Source organism: Drosophila melanogaster, chromosome X (assembly GCF_000001215.4).
Source record: "Drosophila melanogaster chromosome X".
Lineage (NCBI taxonomy): Eukaryota > Metazoa > Arthropoda > Insecta > Diptera > Drosophilidae > Drosophila > Drosophila melanogaster.
The window spans coordinates 21,023,110-21,041,633 of record NC_004354.4 but is presented as its reverse complement, the minus strand read 5'-3'; the positions used below and the strand labels follow the sequence as shown (position 1 = coordinate 21,041,633).

The 18,524-nt window shown below is 42.5% G+C and overlaps 5 protein-coding genes across 11 annotated transcripts, besides 7 other annotated features; 4 read left to right on the top strand and 1 right to left on the bottom strand.

Annotated features, from left to right (window-relative positions):
* Window positions 1–166: 166 nt before the first annotated feature.
* Window positions 167–6,165, bottom strand: Ntf-2 (Nuclear transport factor-2). 4 transcript variants are annotated; one of them, NM_001272821.1, is made up of 5 exons: window positions 5,913–6,165; window positions 5,164–5,235; window positions 4,997–5,095; window positions 1,688–2,888; window positions 167–1,619 (listed from the first exon to the last, which is right to left on the bottom strand). In NM_001272821.1, exons 1-4 carry the CDS (start codon window positions 6,018–6,020, stop codon window positions 2,775–2,777), a joined length of 393 nt encoding a protein of 130 aa, NP_001259750.1. In that variant the 5' UTR covers window positions 6,021–6,165; the 3' UTR covers window positions 167–1,619; window positions 1,688–2,774. The 4 variants fall into 4 exon arrangements, with proteins under 4 accessions (NP_001259750.1, NP_001259748.1, NP_001097040.1 ...); NM_001272819.1 differs by lacking the exon at window positions 167–1,619 and adding an exon at window positions 5,544–5,803 and having other exon boundaries at window positions 2,091–2,888; NM_001103570.2 differs by lacking the exon at window positions 167–1,619 and adding an exon at window positions 3,640–4,024 and having other exon boundaries at window positions 2,091–2,888.
* Window positions 1,029–2,120, top strand: CG15449 (uncharacterized protein). Its single transcript, NM_134579.2, has 3 exons — window positions 1,029–1,249; window positions 1,475–1,598; window positions 1,701–2,120. The coding sequence occupies exons 1-3, from the start codon at window positions 1,196–1,198 to the stop codon at window positions 1,916–1,918; spliced, it is 396 nt and encodes a 131-aa protein (NP_608423.1). The 5' UTR covers window positions 1,029–1,195; the 3' UTR covers window positions 1,919–2,120.
* Window positions 4,345–4,675: a mobile genetic element.
* Window positions 6,166–7,004: 839 nt separating the features above from the next.
* Window positions 7,005–7,079: a mobile genetic element.
* A 56-nt stretch (window positions 7,080–7,135) lies between these two features.
* Window positions 7,136–7,830: a mobile genetic element.
* Window positions 7,831–7,859: 29 nt separating this feature from the next.
* Window positions 7,860–7,992: a mobile genetic element.
* Window positions 7,993–8,276: a mobile genetic element.
* Window positions 8,277–8,754: a mobile genetic element.
* A 929-nt stretch (window positions 8,755–9,683) lies between these two features.
* Window positions 9,684–12,982, top strand: CG1529 (uncharacterized protein). 3 transcript variants are annotated; one of them, NM_001144751.2, is made up of 2 exons: window positions 9,684–10,047; window positions 10,112–12,982. In NM_001144751.2, the coding sequence occupies exons 1-2, from the start codon at window positions 9,775–9,777 to the stop codon at window positions 11,375–11,377; spliced, it is 1,539 nt and encodes a 512-aa protein (NP_001138223.2). In that variant the 5' UTR covers window positions 9,684–9,774; the 3' UTR covers window positions 11,378–12,982. The 3 variants fall into 3 exon arrangements, with proteins under 3 accessions (NP_001138223.2, NP_608421.1, NP_001285506.1); NM_134577.2 differs by having other exon boundaries at window positions 10,101–12,982; NM_001298577.1 differs by having other exon boundaries at window positions 10,112–11,562.
* Window positions 12,119–12,272: a mobile genetic element.
* A 290-nt stretch (window positions 12,983–13,272) lies between the features above and the next one.
* On the top strand, window positions 13,273–15,509 carry CG1532 (uncharacterized protein). Of its 2 annotated transcripts, none has more exons than NM_001298576.1 (4): window positions 13,273–13,454; window positions 13,682–13,731; window positions 13,790–13,896; window positions 14,613–15,509. In NM_001298576.1, the coding sequence occupies exons 1-4, from the start codon at window positions 13,359–13,361 to the stop codon at window positions 15,224–15,226; spliced, it is 867 nt and encodes a 288-aa protein (NP_001285505.1). In that variant the 5' UTR covers window positions 13,273–13,358; the 3' UTR covers window positions 15,227–15,509. The 2 variants fall into 2 exon arrangements, with proteins under 2 accessions (NP_001285505.1, NP_608420.1); NM_134576.3 differs by having other exon boundaries at window positions 14,613–15,346.
* A 236-nt stretch (window positions 15,510–15,745) lies between these two features.
* Window positions 15,746–18,244, top strand: r-cup (ryder cup). The gene is made up of 3 exons (NM_134575.2): window positions 15,746–16,845; window positions 16,936–17,234; window positions 17,504–18,244. Exons 1-3 carry the CDS (start codon window positions 15,844–15,846, stop codon window positions 17,985–17,987), a joined length of 1,785 nt encoding a protein of 594 aa, NP_608419.1. The 5' UTR covers window positions 15,746–15,843; the 3' UTR covers window positions 17,988–18,244.
* The last annotated feature ends 280 nt before the right edge of the window (window positions 18,245–18,524 follow it).

The following is an 18,524-nucleotide window of genomic DNA, read 5'->3' as shown; positions in this document are numbered from 1 at the left end:
CACAGGAAGTGTTATTGTTTTAGTCAGGAACAAAGTATATATTACTTAGATATATATTTTTAGTCAGAATTGACACCCAACTAAATCTTACCGTGTCTGTTTATTTCCACGTAATCGTATTTACTTAAACTATTAAACCTATTGCAGGTATTAGATAAGGCAATAACAGGCCGGGTCGGAAATGTAATTACTAATCTAATTTTATATAAACTATATAATTTAGCTGAACTAGGAGCGAGCGGAATGGGATTTGCAGTTTAACGTTCGTAAAAAATACAGGAAAAATAAATAGAAATAAAATACATTTTATTAAAACAGGACGACTGTAGTCGTCCAAGCTAGTGGTAGCTAAGTTACTATAGGTGAAGGGTATATAAAATTCGGCTTACTTTTTATGTTGCTCTAAGCTTTTAATTGCACTTAAAAAGTACAGTACTTGTAATATATTAAAAAATATATTCCATGCATTACAAATCCACTTTTATATCTGAAAAGCGTTGCAACACAACCTTACAACCTAATAATTCCCATGAAGTCCATAAGATTATTCATGATTTGAGGAAGTGATTTCCCCGGCGATATGTTTTCCATTATCCACTTGATTACCATCGGAAAATTGGCGACCCGTTGGCCCCGATTCCGCGAATTAGCTCCGATCTTGGGCCCCGAAGGTTAGGCAGCAAATTTGGGGTAATGGCAATGCGAGCACAATGAGTCCGAGTCCATTGGGCGGCTGCCCACTGTCCACTGGCCACCCACCGGCACAGAGCATGCATGCAGATACAGACATTATGCTCCACTCAATCAAGCTGGAAGGGATGGGGCTCGAGTGCAGCTGGCAGCGGAGAACGCAGACGGTCTCCACTTCAGAGATGGAACCGAGAGGCCCGGCGGACGTGGTGGACGTGGGCGGATACACAGGGATGGGAACAAGAATGAAAAGCCTATTTCCTAAGTGTAATTAATTAATTTCGCTGGCTGGGCCCGACTGCGCCCAACTGCAAACTGCAGCCGCATTTGCCTGCCATCCGTCATCCATTTCCGAATCAGAATCAGTTTGTCCAGCGCTCTGCCGTCGCGAGCACGCTCCAAAGAGGCCAATCGGAAGAACTTTGGAACTTTCTTGAGTTGCGACACGTACATTTTCAAGCTGGACCACATTTTCGAGGACTGTCAGCGGCAGCAGTTTCACAAAATGTCTCATGGCGAGCGAAAAGGCCGCCTCAATGTGGTCAAGTTTCTCGAACTGGTAAAGGATTTTTTTTTCAAGTGATTTTACTGCAAGTTCTAAGGATTAATGAATTAATGCAAAAAGCAACGCGTATGCTTACTAAACAATGGTTTGTCAAAAAAAAAAAAAAAAAAAAAAAAAACGACTTGGGAATTAAAAGAAAAGACCCGAAATACCAGATAGACTCGGAAATTATAAGAACACCAAGAAGCACCACAAATGAAAATCCCCTCACTTTTCCAGGGTTTTGCGGTAGCGTGTCTGGTGCTCCACTTCTACAGCTTCAACGATCGCGATATAATGACTTCGTTCCTGGCCACTGGCACCTTCACGGGCTACATCATAGTGGTCATCGGGGTCTTTGCAGGTACGCCTTGGAATGCCAGTCCTTAAGAGTTAAAATACTAAAATAAGTTAACCAAAAACGAAATTTGCACACAAATCTACTTAAGATACCTTGCAATTGCAGGCGTTCTGATGCGGGCACCCATTCACAAGCGCATCGATATATTCTTCAGCGTCCTGGGCTGCACCTTGTTCGTGGCCAGCGGTGTGTTCATCATTGAGGCCTGGGAGTTCTCCTTCCGCACCCGAACTCGGGATCTCGCGCTCATCAAGGCCTCGCTGTCCATCGTCAATGGGGTGCTATTCGGATTCGATGCGGTGTTCACATTTCGCGACAAGTGAATCGTTCAGTTTTTAGACGGAAACCACTGGCCAGATCCGCTGGAGCTTCTTTCGTATGCATTTAATAGCTTATAAGGGTATACATATCTTTCCGGTTCAACTGGCCATTCCGCCAATCATACAAACAACCAAACTGTTAACGTTTATCTTTATATTTAAGTGTTTTTTTTTTCTCTCAATAAAAAGTAATTCGCCATCGCTCAATTAGTCATATGAGAAAGCAAGAGTCGATACTTGCGACTGTGTGTGGTGCAGTCCCGGTACTCAAGTAATTGTTTACAGAGCGAGACACTCGACACAATACATTTGCAATACGGCTATCTAAAATAATCCTCATAATTAAAGTACAAATAATTCAATTGGAAATATAAACGGTCTAGAAAATCACTCTAAACTTATGTAGGCGATGATCCCGGCCTGCTGTTCCTGCTCATTTCACGGGAATTCGAAATACGAGCTTGTAGCACGGCACATACCACCAAATTCGATAGTCCTAGCTAAATTAGATCGCGAGATCCAGGTGTTCGCAGAACATATAATTCTAGGGTTCCGTGGATCGTAAAGCGAGAGTACCGGCAACAATGGGACACAAATGAAGGTGAGCTGGCGGCCCATTTTGTTGACATCGTAATAGTAGTTAGCGTTATTTTCTTATTTTTTTATTGTTTTTTTTTTTTTTTTCTTTTTCTAACTTTTGTATTTGCTGATAATCGTGAGACCGCTGGCTGGCTTTGTTATATTTTTTTTTTCTGAGTTCCACTGCCGAGCTTGTTGTTATCATCTGGCGCTGGGCATCTTTGGATGTCGATTATGTGTGGTGCTGAGTGGTGTGCATACGTAGGTAAGTGGAGTGCTCCTAGGCAGAGTTGTGGATGTTGAGACGGAAGATGTCGTGGGCCACAAAGAAGGTGCCTGCGTTGGCCTTCAGGAAAAAGACCTGCGAGAAGGCATGTGGGGGATCGTCATCGCACTGCAAAGGAATGAAATCATAAATACGTTAGCAGATGCCAGGCAAACCAGTCACATTTAAAGTCAATAACACAAGCGTGCGAAAAACCAATTTCAACGTATTGAGTTAGATATGAATGGAGTACACACAGTTTGAAGCCAGGGTCAGAGGGAAAGGGTGTACAACTGGCAGCCGATTGATCGTGTAAGGTGCGTGTTTACTGTACAGGGCTCGCTCGATAAATTGAACATAACTCCAAAACATTTTCACGAGCAGAATAAACTTTATACCAAATGTGCGAGCAAAATTATTATTCACTGATATAAGAACTTCTCAAAACTTTCCTCAGTTCCATTCAAAATTGAACAACATTTGAAAGTTTTTTTTTTAAGGCATATTAGGGTGCGCTTAACAATTTGGGATATTTACAGTTCTCTTCTTCGAGCTATTGAACAAAACAATATGCAAGTTAAGACTAGTCAATTGGTATTTGGTTTTGTAACAAATGAAAAACAGAATTTTTATAAGTGCAATATCAATTGAAAGCATCTAAAAATATAATATAAATATAAACCGTTTAGTTAAAAATGTAAAGCAATAGAGGTTACAGAAATTGTTTGTGTTACATTAAAATTGCATTATTAGGAGGTTCCAGGTCCCCAGCGACCAACCGAAAGAAAGAGCAAATCCAACTCAAAATCAACGAAAACCATGCACGAAATGAAATGCGCAACATTTTGATTTGATTAATTTTCGTTGGACATTCACGTACTGTGAGAATAATTAGAAGAAATTGGACGACGACGAGACGCCAAGGATAAATATTTTTGTATATGTGGGCGGAGTGGGCATGGCTGGGCGGCATAAGGTCGACAAGCAGCAGAACTATCTTATCGCTTAGATATGGATTTCTTTCGTTTTTTAACTGGCTCTCGTCTCGTGTCTGCTGGCTGATCGTTTGGCTGCTGATCTCGATCTCGATTTACACACATATAGCCGGGCGCTGGAGTCTGTGGACTGGGCGTGGCAGGTCGGGCTCGCTGGTGCTACACATCGTGCAGCGAGAGTCGGAATATATCGTGCTGCACAAAGAAACTGCCGCCCACCGGCTTCAATACGAAGGTCTGAATATAGGCATGCGGCTGATCCTCGTCGGTCTGCATTGGTTTGTTTTGGCATTTGTGTTTCGTTTTGTAATAACCAGAATTGAGATATTCGATTCAGATTCAGGTGACTTATATGGAATAATAGATGCAGCGGCGGTCGGCAAATAGCACTGCCCTTACGACTTTACGGAAGAATGATGAATGATTTCATATCTTAAGTGATGGGCGATTGAAATTTGCTTCTACGTCTCTACATATATCCACTTTGAACAATAAGGTATCGTAAAATACATTGAGGCAGTTACTCTTTTTAAAATTCATTTCATTTATCTACCTACTATAACTGCATCAATAAGTCAATGGATATTATATTCAAAACAAGAGAGAATGCTATGGTCGACTTTTCCGACTGGAAGTGAGAACGCGAAATTTCATATTGAACAATATGAGTGGGCGTGGCAACATGGATCAACAAACTTGCGCTGCGTCGGTGTCTCTAGGATCGGTCTGCTTAATATCAACCTTCTAGCTTTTATAGTTCCTGAGATCTCGACGTTCATATGGAGAGGGCCAGATCGACTCGGCTATTGATCCTGATCAAGAATATATATACTACATTTTGTCGAAAACGATTGCTTCTACATGTTACATACTTTTTAACGAATATAGTATACTCTTTAACTGCACTAGTAACGGGTATAATGTATCTTAGAATGAAGAACACTTAATGGAATAAAGTGGCAGGCTTAATAAAGCCCATACATGATAACAAATAAATGGGAAACAGTGCAAAATAAATAATGTTCTTATGTGAAAGCCAAAACAAAACGTTCTATTTGTTACAAAAACGATTGTCAAGCATTTACGTGTTGAAAAGACCAAAAATAAAATTCAAAACTTGAAAAGAAAATCGATTGAATTGGTCGGCAGTGCTAATATTCTAACCGCCGCCGCAGGCAGTCATTGAATTTCCCCCCGACAGCGAGTTTAGGACAGTTTTCTTGTTGAGAATTCTGGTTTTACCTGTAGTCTTCCAAGGACGTTGATCAGAACTCCGCCATCGAAAGTTGGCTGCGAGTCCACTGTGGTTATCACTCTGGTAATCTTCTGAAAGCTCAGACTCTGCAGGAATAGGAAGGGTATGCAAAATATTATACATATGCCCATGACTGTATATAATCAGGACTTACCTGAACTTTTTCCAGAATCTTGGGTGCCCCCTGTATTTGGTGGCCTTCAAAGGTCATGAATGAGTCGGTAGCCTGGAAGTATAAAATATATAATGATATAAGTGTTATGATGATGTTTTACTTAGTAATGATATTTCGTATTATTAAGAACAAAATTGGTTATAAAACTGTTAATATTTAAATTAAAAACATATCAAACAGATAGTTTTATTTTCAATACTTTATCATTATAGACTTTTTTATTCTTTCATTTACTCTTTTATGTGACAAAAAAACTGAATTGATTGAAACTAATGAAACACAATTATGCCATATTTTTCAAGATATTAATACAATTTTTTCACGAATTTATATCGTATATTGGGCCCTATTGTGCTAACCGCAGTTGTATGTTGGCCATATATTTCGTATGTGTGTATTTATTTATGCGAGCATGGGCGTAATGTGTCACCCGAAACTTCGAGAATCGAACGCTGCCCCCGCCCCTATCAACATTCATCCTATTCCCACGATATCACGGATACGCCGACCGTATATCTCCAGCTGCTCTTTTTCGCGCTCTTTTTCGCATTGCAACAGTTTCTTTATTCATTTTCTGCTGAAAGGAGGCGGAATTTTTCAAGGGCGCGCCGCGCGTCACCTGTGCGTGTGATGGGGATGGCAAGCGAAAAATGTGCAGGCGAAAGCGGAGACGGGAATAAAGGAGAGATGAAAGGCGACGAGCAGAAGCGGGAAGCAACAACACTTACGCTATAGAAATTAACCACGTTCGCCCGATTCGCCGGGTCATCGAATATCGCATAGTACTGCTGCACAAATCCCTTGCCAATGTCCTCGTACTGCGGATTCAGCGACATTTCACTTGAAGGATAGGCGGAACGCTCAGAGATTATGGGAAATCCGATCCGATCGCGGCGACACGAATAATTAAAAAAAAAACCAAATGAAATCAACCGACTGCGCTCAGATCACCACTCTTTGTTAGGGGTGGAACAACGTCGATTTTGTCAGACACTATCGCTGACTGCTATTTCGCAACTATCGATTACGATACCCAGGGCTACAGCCCGATGTCCTAATAACGAAATCGGAATTGGAATTTGAAATATGATTCGATGATGATAGGGTCACATAAATGTAAGAACAAATTATTGCATTTCTGTCAGGCGTAATACTTGGTCATTTGGAAAACAATTATTTGTGTTTCATATATTATTTTTTTTCCTCGCTCGGGACGACTTTTCTTTGATTTGTTGTTTAATTGCAGGTCATACTTAAGCTAACGCAACTTACAATCCATTGTAAGGTATCTAAAGTTGATTTTTAGATCCGTTTATTCATAATGTGGAATCGCTTGTATTTTCACAATTTTCAGACGGGAGGGATAAACCAGATATTGAAAGGATGATGTTTTCTTCACATTCGGAAAAGCATATATCCACCCCAATTTATTACTAAAATTAAATATTCATTGCCATTTGAAATGATATTAATATAATATTAATAATAATTTTATTTTCGATATACAAGTTTATAGAATTTATTAAAGCTAGTAAGCTGGATTGGTAACGATATCGATAAGAGTGACCGATCTGGTCACACCGGCAGTGCGTATGCATCGCAGCAGGAAAATTTGCGTTTGGCGCGCACAATTCGTGGCAATGCTCACCACATTTACGGACATCGCGCGCCTGCGCAGGAGTTGCCTCCATCACAACACACACCTATGTTTGGTTCGCAGGATTAGGTTTTTTTTAAATTCGTTTATTTGACATATTACATTTAGCTAAGAACAAAAATAAAAAACAGAAAAACAGTTGGATGGCATATTCAGTATGTGTCGCACGTTTCAAGGCACCTTTGAGCAGCATTATTACCGTCTTGCTGGTCGAGTCGGCAACGCCAACTTCAGCTCCTTGGAGTGCAGGGCGTTGGACATCACCGTGCGATCTTTGGTTTGACACCGTCTTTGCCCTTACTCGGTTCTTCATAGCTAAAGAGGCCATTAGGGATGGTCTGTTGGCTAGCATCAGTTCTTGCGGTGCATTTGGCATGCGAATTCTCCTCCTCCGGCAGCCTCACGCGCAGCTTTAGTTGGAGATCCTTCAATCTGGCAAATGTGTTCTTCATTGCCAGATTAATGCTCCTCACCCCGTTGTATAATATATCTCCCATCTCCTCGATTTCTAGAAAAGGGGGCCTTGCTGGTTGGGCTCTGTTTGGGGGGGAGGTCACTTATAATGGCCCCTTGGGGGTGCCATCGTTTGGCTTATAGGGTGGGGTCCTTAGAACCTTGGACTGCAAGGTGTGCGGCCCTATACCATTCGCCAGGTGATGGTTACGGTGCTGGCCGATGAGGCTCAGACACAAACCATTCCGCCGGCCACCTTGGCTCAGACGCAAAATGGGTTTTTATTATGCTGCTGCCCGGCTGGTCAAGAGAGCAAGCGCAGCGTCATGGACTTAAGGGTTGGGTGTGAAGGGTGAAGTTCCGACGGGGGACTCATAAGCGGAGGGGTTGGCTATTGGTCTGCTCCGTGATTTTTACACTATTACTGTGTGTTAGAGACAGTCACTCCTGTCTCTATTTAGCTGCCGCGACACGGAAAATTTTCGGGTTTTCCAGGAGCGTTAACTCGATTCGCCCGGCTACTCGCGCGCGTCCCCAGTGCTCTGATTACACAGGATTAGGTTTTTTTTTTTTTAATTCGTCTATTGAACATTTAAGATTAAGATTAACAGATTAACAATGTAAAAGTAAGGAGGGCAAATCCAGGACCCCCCGCGGTATGGCCGTGAAGCATTGCTTCGCGAGGACGATCAGGATTTGCAATGCAAAACAAGATTTTTTCGCATGGTGCCAATTGATCAAAAATAATATAGATTTAAAGTCTAAGAACTTCTGAGGTGAAGGGCATATTTTGTCAAATTTACAATGCATGAACATACGTGTGCACACATACAGTTGTCTGCTATTCGCTGTAGCGCTCTCCGCTCTCTCGCTCTCTAACAAAAATTCGAGAGAGCCTGGAGCCACCTCTAGAGCCACGGCCAAAAAATCGTGTGCCAAAAAATCGTATGGCGTTACGCATCTTGTTATTCTAGTGTCTTTGCATAAACCAAATCATAGAATGCCTTAGGATATAAGTCATAAATTCAAGTATCCCATAAGAACCCCAATTCTGGTGACAATAAAAAATCCAGCCTGCCCTAATGTAAACATTAACATCCGCTGCCGAATTCGCTATTCCCACCAAAGGGTCAAAACCGCTAACGCAGCTGAAGTTCTCGGCTGATCAGTACCCATGCGCGATCCACTCAAGAGGGCACCCAATCCACCAGACATAAACATCCGCAGCCGCATTCACGACTCCCACCAAAGGGTCAAAACCGCTTACGAAGCTCAAATCCTTGGCTTATCCCAGCATCCATGCACGATCCACTCAATTCATAGAAATACATAAGAGGAGCCCTCTTTAGCTTAACACATAAAGAAGTAAATTTCAGTCAAGGGTTTGCTAAGCATTCGCTTTGCAACTTACAATTAAATTTAATTCTTTCACTCTACGAATAAGACCTGAATTGTCTCCGCTTCCACACTTTTAATTTTATTTGAATAAATTACAATTCCAATAAATTAATATCATATATATTTTTATATTGTTTTGAAATTCTTACTCGTTTGCCTCTGACTAGGATATTTTCCACATGAACCGCGGTTAACGACCAAAATGGGCAATTCAGGATGACAACTGTTTGTAATTTTTGGTATATTTATATTTATATTTATTTATATTGGGTGATGACTGTAAAATCCTCAGGGCATCCTAGGTTGGGTGGGTGCGCATGTATGTTCATTTGCAATTAATGCTTTTGATTACCTTTTTTTGTTCCTTTGATTATTTGAGATCTTAGGTGTGCAGAGTGGTGAGACGTCGATAGTTATCGATATTTCTATTGCGAGCTGTGTGGTAAGCCTGAGCTAGAGGCACTGCAATAACGAAGGATAAGCAGTTCGTAACAAATTATTGCATTACTGTCAGCCGTAATACTTGGTCATATTTGGAAAACAATTATTTGTTTTTCATATATTATATATATATATATATATATTATTATATTATTATTTTTAGATTTGTTGTTTAATTCACGTTAAGAATCCGTTTTAAGGTCTCTAAAGTTGCTTTTCGATCCGTTCATTTAAATTGTGTAATTTTCAGGCGGGTTTTATTTATAAATAGAGAGGGACCAGATATTGAAAGGATGAAATAAACTGTAATACCGGAAACATCTTACTAGATGCATTCTTCGCATTGGGAAATGTTAATATCCACCCTAATTTATGACTAAGATTAAAAATGCATTGCGATTTCTAATAATATTAATGTAGTATTAATATTTTCGATATACAAGCTTATAGAATTTTTTAAAGCCTATAAGCTGGATTGGTAACGATATCGATAAGAGTGATCGATCAACGGCAGCGCAACAGGTGTCGCCCTCTGGTAACACTGGCGGTGCGTGTGCATCACAGCAGGAAAATTTAAGAGGCGGAAAAAAGAACTGGATTTCCACGTAGAACGTTGCCTTTAACGCGCACGATTCGTGGCGATGTTCACCACATTTACGGACCTCGCGCGCCTGTGCAGGATTTGCCTGCGTCATCTGCGCGACCGCGACACCCACTGTCCCGATCCGCGACTCATCGCGATTCTGCAAAAGTTGCTGGACATCGACATATTGAAGCAGCCGCATGGATTTCCCACTGAGATCTGCAACCTGTGCCACAACGCGGTGGTCTACTTTGACGAGCTGCGCCAAGTGGCAAGGGAATCCAGCCAGAAGCTTATCGGATGGCAGCCAGTGGACATCGCGGTCGACAGGGTGGATATATATGTCCTTTTCGGCTTGTTAAACCTGGATTAATACTTTCTTAGTTCTTTCCTAGGTGAAGGAGGAGCCGCCGGACGAAGGACTCAAGGAAAACCATGAGGAAAATGAGCATGAACTGGAGGAAGAGCATGAAAAGCAGGCGGATGGGCAGCAGGTAGATCTGTCGAAGAAGCAGGAGGATCAGAAGAAGATTCTTGACGACCGGGAGGATGAGGAGTATCCAGATGAGTACGAGAACAGCCAGCAACAGCTTAGCCAAGGCACTGGTAGTAAACGACGCGCTGGCTTGGCCTGCGATCAGTGCGGCAAGCAGGTGTACAAGCTACCGTACTTGGAGGCCCACATCCGCAGCGTCCATCAGGGCTACTCGAAACCCTTCTTGTGCCGCAGCTGCGACAAGTCCTTCACTCGATATGAGCAGCTGCGCTCCCACATGCGCAACGCCCATCCACAGCTGGAGCAACTGCAGCAGGAGCTGCGCGACCTAATCTGCGAGCTGTGCAACCGGCAGTACAGCACAAAGAATGCCTTGGGCGAGCATTTAAAGCGTCATGCCCAGCGCAAGGAGCACGTGTGCGAGCACTGTGGAGTGGCCAAGGTGACCCGAACGGAGCTACTGACCCACCTGCGCACCCACAATCCCACCTGGGAGCGCTTCAAGTGCGAGCAGTGTCCGCAGCTCTTTCGCCACAAGAGCGCCATTAGCCGGCATGTTCGGGTGGTCCACGAGGGTCAGCGGCGGTTCCAGTGCGGTCATTGCGAGAAAAAGTTTGGCACGCATGCCTCGCAGGTGCGGCACGAGCGGCTGCACACGGAATCCACGGGCTCGGGAGAGGCAGCCGAGGAATGGCCCTTTGCCTGTATTCACTGCCAGAAGCCTTGCGTTTCGCGACAAACCCTTGAGTTGCACCTACGAAGGCACCGCGCGAGAAAGACGCACAGAAAACGAAGGGAGCACAGTCGGGAGAGTCAGGAGCAGGAGCAGGAGCACGACCGCGATCAGGAGCAGGGCGCTCGGGAAGCTCAACAGGATCAGCTCCGCAAGGGGGAAAAGCTACGGCAGAGAGATCTCTCCAGGGAAAGCCACCGAAATGAGGTGACCATGCAGACAAGCCAGCGGCCAAATGAGTGTCAACAAGGTCAAGAGTCCTACGATCCGGAACCGGATCCGCTGGAGGCAAGTCAGTGCAAGCTAGAGCAGGAAGATGCACTCGATCCGGAATGGCAGCACAAAATAGAGCAGGACGCAGAATCGCAAGACTCGGCGCGACTGGAAGGGCATTTCCATGACTACAAACCTATCCCTTCGAAAGCCTTATGATCAACTATAACCTATCCATATACGTCCGGTTACATACATCAGGTTAGCGCCCCTTGAGCAAAAATCTTTGATTTGAGATATTTAGAAAACTGTTAAAGCTAGAGTTTTGAAAATTGCTTTTCATTCAAACGTTGAACAATTCTATAAATGTAAAATTTATATAGGATGCAGTTTCTTGTTTATAGATTTTTATTTAAGTAAAAAAAAAATCCATAAATGGGTTAATTAAAATTGGGTTATCAGGATAACGCCCCCTAAGATAATTTAAGTTGGTTCGATTCATTTCGAAAGAAATTGGGATGATTAACACTTAAATATTTAAATTAGAATATTTTTAAAGGAAATTATGGACTTCACACATTCGTCTGGAAAGGGAATCATATATTTTTTTTGTAGGTAATCCAAAGTAATCGCAGACCAATCGAGTTTTATTCCGGTGAACGATTCGTTTTGAGTGGCATATTGTTTACCACCCTCGTATACCTTCCTAGCCAACCATACCCACACGTTATCTATTATATAGTAGTAGTATGGTGGTAGTAGTATGGAATCCATGTTTTTGCCAAACGTGCAGTGTGGATTGAGACACTGTCAATTTGAAAATGTCATTCTAAATTTCCAAAAACGTTTCTAAAGTAGGGAAATGCAGTTTTGAATTATAATCTTTTGCGTTCATTTTTGGTGTTTAAAACTGCAATTTACCTATAACCCGACTGTGACAGCGATCCAAAATGTACGCAAATCATAATAGTAATGAAAAAAGCCGTCTGGTTTCTCCAGATTAAATTTCTTCTTGTCCGAAAATACGACGCCACTCCTTAGACCAAGTCAAATGAGCTCGAGCAAAACTCAGACCCGCTTTTTTTCGCAACTTATTGAGAGGTGGTTTTATTTTCAGTTTTTCGTGTTTTATGTTTAGCTGTCTTAATCACCATTTGAATCAAAGATTTGATCTGGTTTTCAACACTTTTTCTCGAATTTTGGCGGAGAAGTCGTGGGAATTGGGAGGTATTCGAAGTATGGACCTGCGATCTGCCGCGGTAAAGACAAGGTTATTGCCACCATTATTTTTTTTTTCCATAAGTTTCGTTCTTTTGAATAAAGTTTATTATAGGGTTGCGACATCTGGCGGGTTTTCTGAAATTTTATGATTATGAGCATTAATAGAATGCTATGATATTGTATATTTCCTGCAGGGATAACAGGGTTCCTCTTAAAGCAAACTTTTCAATTCAACAGCATAACAAATTTTGTTGTCCTTACCTTAGGACCTTTTTTTTATCCTCAAGGAGAGAGGGAATGTCAGTGAACAAAAAACAACAACATTGATGAATTTTCGTGCAATGGCAAAACCAGAAAATAAAAATGAACGGAGCCATGCAGGGGGCGCTAATCTGATGACGCGTAGTGTATATCCAATGAACTATCATGCAAATGTGGCTAGGACGCATTAGCGAAAATTTTTAAATATCTTACTTTCACGACATTTTATCCTTGCTACTACAATGTATTAAATAGTTTTATATGTTCGCTTACTTCGTATTTTATACGTTTTATATGCTCGCTTACTCCATATTTTAAGTGCCTAATAAAACTGTTGACGATAATTGCTTTTCATGGAAGGACTTTTGTGACAACATTTTGGATATACTCTTTTTTTAAAGTGTATTTGTCAAGTGTAAAATTTTGTGTCACAAAAGGTAAATTCCGATATTCGTTTTTTGAAGGTGCGATAGTCATTAGTTTTTTCCTCGTAGATGTCAATCAGCAAAAAGCGCACTTTATAATTTAAAACTTACAGTGTATTTAAATTTATTATTATTTAGTCTAAACTAAAAAATATCGATACTTCCAAAAGCTCCCGTCGCTGGGAATATTTGCTGTTCTGCGCACGGCCACACTGAAACGGAATGTACATAAACAAGGCCGAAATTCGATCGGAAAGCACTTGCTGAATAAACGCCAGCTGATAAACACAAAGATGTCGGCCATATCGGGACGCGCCCTGCACTATGTGTTCAAAATCGGAGATCGGGCGAAAAACGCCTTCTTCTTTCGGCAAATCTTGGGAATGACGGTAAGCTGGGTGTGGCGGGCGTATCGCCAGAAATCGGCAGACTTCCTTATCGCAGGCTGTTGTGTCTGGCTGTAGTTTTATCTGGACAACGTGTCAACGACGCGCGGCTGCTAATTAAAAAGCCCAGATGCCCGATAATGTCATATAATGACTGTGTTAAAATTTCATTTTTCTCTCATCGTTTTTGCTCCCTTCTATCGCCATCCCGCTCGTTCGCACGGCAACAGGTGCTGCGGCATGAGGAGTTCAAGGAGGGATGCGACGCAGCTTGCAACGGGTGAGTGCTATTTCGGAGTGTTGCGACAGGACTAACTGGTAGTGTTAATCCTTCACAGGCCCTATGACAATCGGTGGAGCAAAACAATGGTGGGTTATGGACCCGAAAGTTCGCATTTCGTCATCGAACTCACGTATAACTATGGAGTGAGCAGCTACGAAATGGGTAAGACACATACCGGATAAAAATGTTAGGCTCACATGAGGATTAAAAGTCCTGAGTGCAAGCTAACAAGCGGGAACGTTTTAACCCTTACAGCGGCTAAGTAATATCATCCTAAAATACCTATTTATTTTATCAGGCATTAAAGCGTTTTTAATAAGAATTGAGAGTTGAAAAAGTTTGAAACTTCAGTGATGGTAGGCTAAATCGCATATTTAAGCTTTGAGCAGTCATATGTACACATTTCTGGAAATTTGAAAAAATGTACAACCCTATAAATGATTACCGAGTTATAATCCAAAATATTTAATCTAACACTAGTAAAATTGGGATGGCTTATCTTAAAGTACAAATGAGTTATTCTATCTTCGACAACTTCATAATTAAGTGTTTCACTAATAATAGCTATTCGATAAGTGACTTGTCTTAAGTACGTAAAGATAGTAGGTTATTAATCTTTTTCTTTATGAATACGGAAATAGTTATCTATAAGTAGGTCGAAATCTATCAGTCATTCTAGTTAAAACCGCGATGAAGATTTCTGTCTATCACAAAATGAACTAAAAACGAAAGTATGTGAGTTGAATGTTTGAAGATGTTTGAAAAAGTACAGTACAGTAATTGAAATATACTACTTAATGATTCCCTTTGTATTAATTCCCAAGTTAATTTTAACACTTATAAATCCTGTTAATCGATACTTATTCTTTTCGATTCAGGCAATGATTTTGGGGGCGTGACCATACACTCCAAGGATATCCTTTCCCGCGCCGCCGAGCACTCGTATCCTGTGACACAGGTGTCTGGAAAAGCCGGTAGTCTGCTGACCTCGCCCGATGGCTACAAGTTCTATGTGATCGATCAGGCCTCTGCCAGCTCTGATCCTGTCCAATCGGTGGAGCTTAATGTGAGCAATCTTCAAAACTCGCGCAAATACTGGCACGATTTGCTGCAACTGAAAGTTCTCGAGGAGAACGAAGCAAGCGTGCGTTTGAGTTACGGTGAACAGCAGGCTTCACTGGAGATCACCCAGATCTCAGAGCCAATTAATAGAGCTAAGGCCTATGGACGAATCGCCTTTGCCATTCCGGCGGCCCAGCAGCCACCTCTCCAAGAAGCGGTTAAAGCAGCTGGCGGGGCCATTCTAACACCTCTGATTACCCTGGATACGCCAGGAAAGGCCACCGTTACGGTGGTAATTCTCGGTGACCCCGATGGTCATGAGATCTGCTTTGTCGACGAGGAGGGCTTCGGCCAGCTATCTCAGGTGGAGTCCGATGGCGATAAGCGACTGGATCGAAACATCGAAAAGGATCCCTTCCAACCGAAATGACTTTCCCAGCAATCCTTGAGCACTGTTATTTGTACACAGCACCTTTTGTATTTGGATTTTGTATTGTCTAATGGTTAATGGCTGTTTTCAACGGAGATATTATACTTTTTAAAACATTGTAAAACATCACCTACGCTCGTTCTTGTTTTACAACATACATATATTTTATTACATAAACTGTCGATAAAATTAAGCGTGCGTATGGGACTTATTTTTCTTTGTTATAAGAAGTATTTTAGCTTTTCTAGTATTGAATCAATCAAAAACACCTTTAAACGAGGTGAAAAGACATCCTGATATCAGCTATTGTGGTTTTTAATTCGACTAAACAAACAGATGGTCATAAATCCGCTTAATTGGTCCTTACTAGCGAAAAGGATTTCAAGTATATGTATTCTTGATTTGGAACACATATATTTTATTAAGTATTGCGTACTTAAGTATTATTTTTATGATCCTAACAACGTGCTCGGGATTTTCCTTTCATTTTCATTTCAGTTTTAGAAGAGACAAATTGGTTTCGATTTCGTTTTTTGTAGCATTTATTTTTTTAGGGTGTTTCCTGAATTTATTTTTATTTTTTTTTTACTTGAGCGACAAGGAGACGTTGGTGCAGAATGAAGGACTCGAGTCAATCGGCGCCGGCAGGCCTTTTGGTGGCAAATCTGAAGTCTTGGGAAACGTTCGACTGGCCGACGGAGCAGCAGCGTTGGATCTACCGCAGTTGGGGCCAGTACTTTGCGCGGATGCGGAAGAACACCTTTGCCCAGAAGTACTTCGACAAATGCATCACAGAGAATGAGAGCACGGATCACAAGGCTCTTTATCTGCGCAGCAAATTCAAGAGATCGGTGGCCCTGACGCAGGACGCATTGGAGGATAGCTTGAGGGCCATGGAGGTAAGGCAGGCGTGGGACGCAAATGTGTCCATGGAGCTCGGAGATGCGCTCTACGATTTGAATCGGTTTGAGGAGAACAAGAGCCTGCTGCACGACAATGTCCGTCGGCATGCGGGCACCGCTCTAAAGAGCTTCGAGAATCGCCTCGTGGTAGTCGATGAGAATCTCAAGGATTGCACGGGCTTCAGCCTGGCCAACTTCTTCATGGAGCATTCCGCGCAGCTGCCCGGCTTCTATGCCCATCAGCAGGAGGAGCTTCGAAGGGCCGACAGGCGGCCGCTGTGGAAAATCCTCAAGGAGCGAAAGGAGTGTGATGTCCAGAGCAGGATCGATCGCAAGGAGGTGATGCTCTCCCCACTGGAAAGAGAGCGCAGGCGTCGCAAGACCAAAATATTTTATCAGAACTATTTGGGTCGCAGCTGGACCGATTTTTTCTTTCTGAAAACACTTCGCCGGCATCCCAACTGTCTTCTAGACAATCATTTCGGCTCCTCGGCGGACCGCACCAAGTATCTTGAGTATGCGTTCCAGCGCCTTAAGACCTTCACACGGATGCTCCAGGCAAGGAGACCCATGTACAAGGAGTACTTCCATCGGAATCCCCAGATAGAGGCTCGCATGCGGGATGCGAACTTGTTCCGGATCCAGTACCAAACCAGGCGAAACATGGTGAGCATCCTGCGGACCATTAAGGTGCTGCGGGGGCGGAATGATATCAAGGTGAGCTACGGCTGGTGGGTTACATATTCCACCTATGCCAGGTAAAAGCGAAACCAGCTAGTTTAAAATAACTAACCACATTAATTATAGCGCCTGCGCAAGTTTGTGGAGGAAGTGATGGGCAGCTACGTGGTCATCAAGACGAATCGACTGATGCCCTGGAAGGCGGAGTTCATGAACGAGGTGTACAACAATCTGGCCCTCAGTTTGTGCGAGGGATACCGCCTGCCGCCCACACGGGTCACGCCCTACGACAAGAGCGCCATGTGCCAGCTGCTCAACATACCGGTGGCCAAGCCGCTGGAGCACACGGAGCTCATCTTCGGGGATCGATCCACCTACTCCTATGCCGGCGCCGACAAACAGAGCACCGATCGATTGGCAGACCAGTGAGTTTCAGTTATTTCGAACTCATAGCGAACTCGCAATTGATAAATTATAGATATATCAATAATAATTTGAAGTATGTATTTATGTTTCTAGAATATCAGCTAGCGCCATCTATATTTGATGGCATACATATTTTTTTAAAATTTCCTTAAAGTTAAAGTTACTTAAAGATCTATAAGTAGTGTGAAGAGTGCTTAAACGCAACATACAATTTAATTTTAAGAAATTTAATATTACCCTATTTTAAACATGATTAATTCGCCAACAGAAACCAAATCGAGTATCTGGAGAAACGACTTCTATTCGCCCGCCTGCCGATCGAAAGGAGCTACTTGCTCCATGAGCTGGCCGATCGGCATATGCAGAAGAACCACTTTGTGCAGAGCCTGTCCTACGCCCAGAAGGCCATCGAGGAGGCCAGGGTATGCAATAGCCTGATCTGGGAGTTTCTCAGCACCATGCTGATGGCCAAGTCACACGCGGTGCTCCACAAGTACGAGCGCCAAACGGAGGTGCTCAACTCCGCCTACGAACTGGCCGCCCAGCTCAAGTCGCCCCAACTGTGCACCTTCATCGAACTGTGCCGCATGCTCAACAAGGACTACATCACGTTGCGCAAGATGTCCCAACTGGTGACCACCAAACGGCTGCGCACCAAAATCTCCAACAGGTCCAGTTTCCTCAGCTCACCCAACTGTTCGCCCAACTTCTCGGAATTCAAAAAGGAAGAGTATGGTCATTTGGCCGCCTAAGTCGGCGGATTGGATGGAAGGCAGTGCACATAGGCAGTGCCTTCTATTCGAACTGTTGCCTTTGGTCGGGCCAAGTGTCAGCCACAAAATCCGCTAAAACAAATCGAGTTCCTATCAGATATCGTTAAAGTACAAGTTCAGAGCCAGATGTCTGTAGCATTTAAAGTATGTCTTTACACGTAATGTAACTAAATCGTACAAATGCACTGAGAAAAAAAAACAACCAAAATCCTATAAATATATCTAAAGTTAAGCGTACATATATGCTGAATTGAGCTGTTATTGTGGACTATATATTCATGTTTACCGATGATACAGTCAATTTAATAAAGACCTTCGAGAGTGTGTGATTTAAAATCGAGCAGCAATACCCTTTGGCATGAAAATAATCCAAAATTAAAATGTCACTGCCCCATATTTGAATACAAATGAACGGAATAAATAAAGTTAACAAAATGCAGGGAATGTAAAAACTATTAAATGGGCCAACGAAATCAATGGCAATGATACAAAACTAATATCAAAATAAAATCATTT

Bases quoted from the DNA above. Each gene is read 5' to 3' on its own strand.
- Ntf-2 (NM_001272821.1), bottom strand. From the start codon at position 6,020: ATGTCGCTGAATCCGCAGTACGAGGACATTGGCAAGGGATTTGTGCAG. The intron at 5,236-5,912 runs GTAAGTGTTGTT...TTATACTTCCAG, and splicing joins ACGTGGTTAATTTCTATAGC to GCTACCGACTCATTCATGAC. The intron at 5,096-5,163 runs GTAAGTCCTGAT...CTATTCCTGCAG, and splicing joins AGATTCTGGAAAAAGTTCAG to AGTCTGAGCTTTCAGAAGAT.
- CG1532 (NM_001298576.1), top strand. From the start codon at position 13,359: ATGTCGGCCATATCGGGACGCGCCCTGCACTATGTGTTCAAAATCGGA. The intron at 13,455-13,681 runs GTAAGCTGGGTG...GCACGGCAACAG, and splicing joins GGCAAATCTTGGGAATGACG to GTGCTGCGGCATGAGGAGTT. The intron at 13,732-13,789 runs GTGAGTGCTATT...AATCCTTCACAG, and splicing joins TGCGACGCAGCTTGCAACGG to GCCCTATGACAATCGGTGGA.
- r-cup (NM_134575.2), top strand. From the start codon at position 15,844: ATGAAGGACTCGAGTCAATCGGCGCCGGCAGGCCTTTTGGTGGCAAAT. The intron at 16,846-16,935 runs GTGAGCTACGGC...CATTAATTATAG, and splicing joins GGGGGCGGAATGATATCAAG to CGCCTGCGCAAGTTTGTGGA. The intron at 17,235-17,503 runs GTGAGTTTCAGT...ATTCGCCAACAG, and splicing joins ACCGATCGATTGGCAGACCA to AAACCAAATCGAGTATCTGG.
- CG1529 (NM_001144751.2), top strand. From the start codon at position 9,775: ATGTTCACCACATTTACGGACCTCGCGCGCCTGTGCAGGATTTGCCTG. The intron at 10,048-10,111 runs GTGGATATATAT...GTTCTTTCCTAG, and splicing joins TGGACATCGCGGTCGACAGG to GTGAAGGAGGAGCCGCCGGA.
- CG15449 (NM_134579.2), top strand. From the start codon at position 1,196: ATGTCTCATGGCGAGCGAAAAGGCCGCCTCAATGTGGTCAAGTTTCTC. The intron at 1,250-1,474 runs GTAAAGGATTTT...TCACTTTTCCAG, and splicing joins TGGTCAAGTTTCTCGAACTG to GGTTTTGCGGTAGCGTGTCT. The intron at 1,599-1,700 runs GTACGCCTTGGA...TTGCAATTGCAG, and splicing joins GGTCATCGGGGTCTTTGCAG to GCGTTCTGATGCGGGCACCC.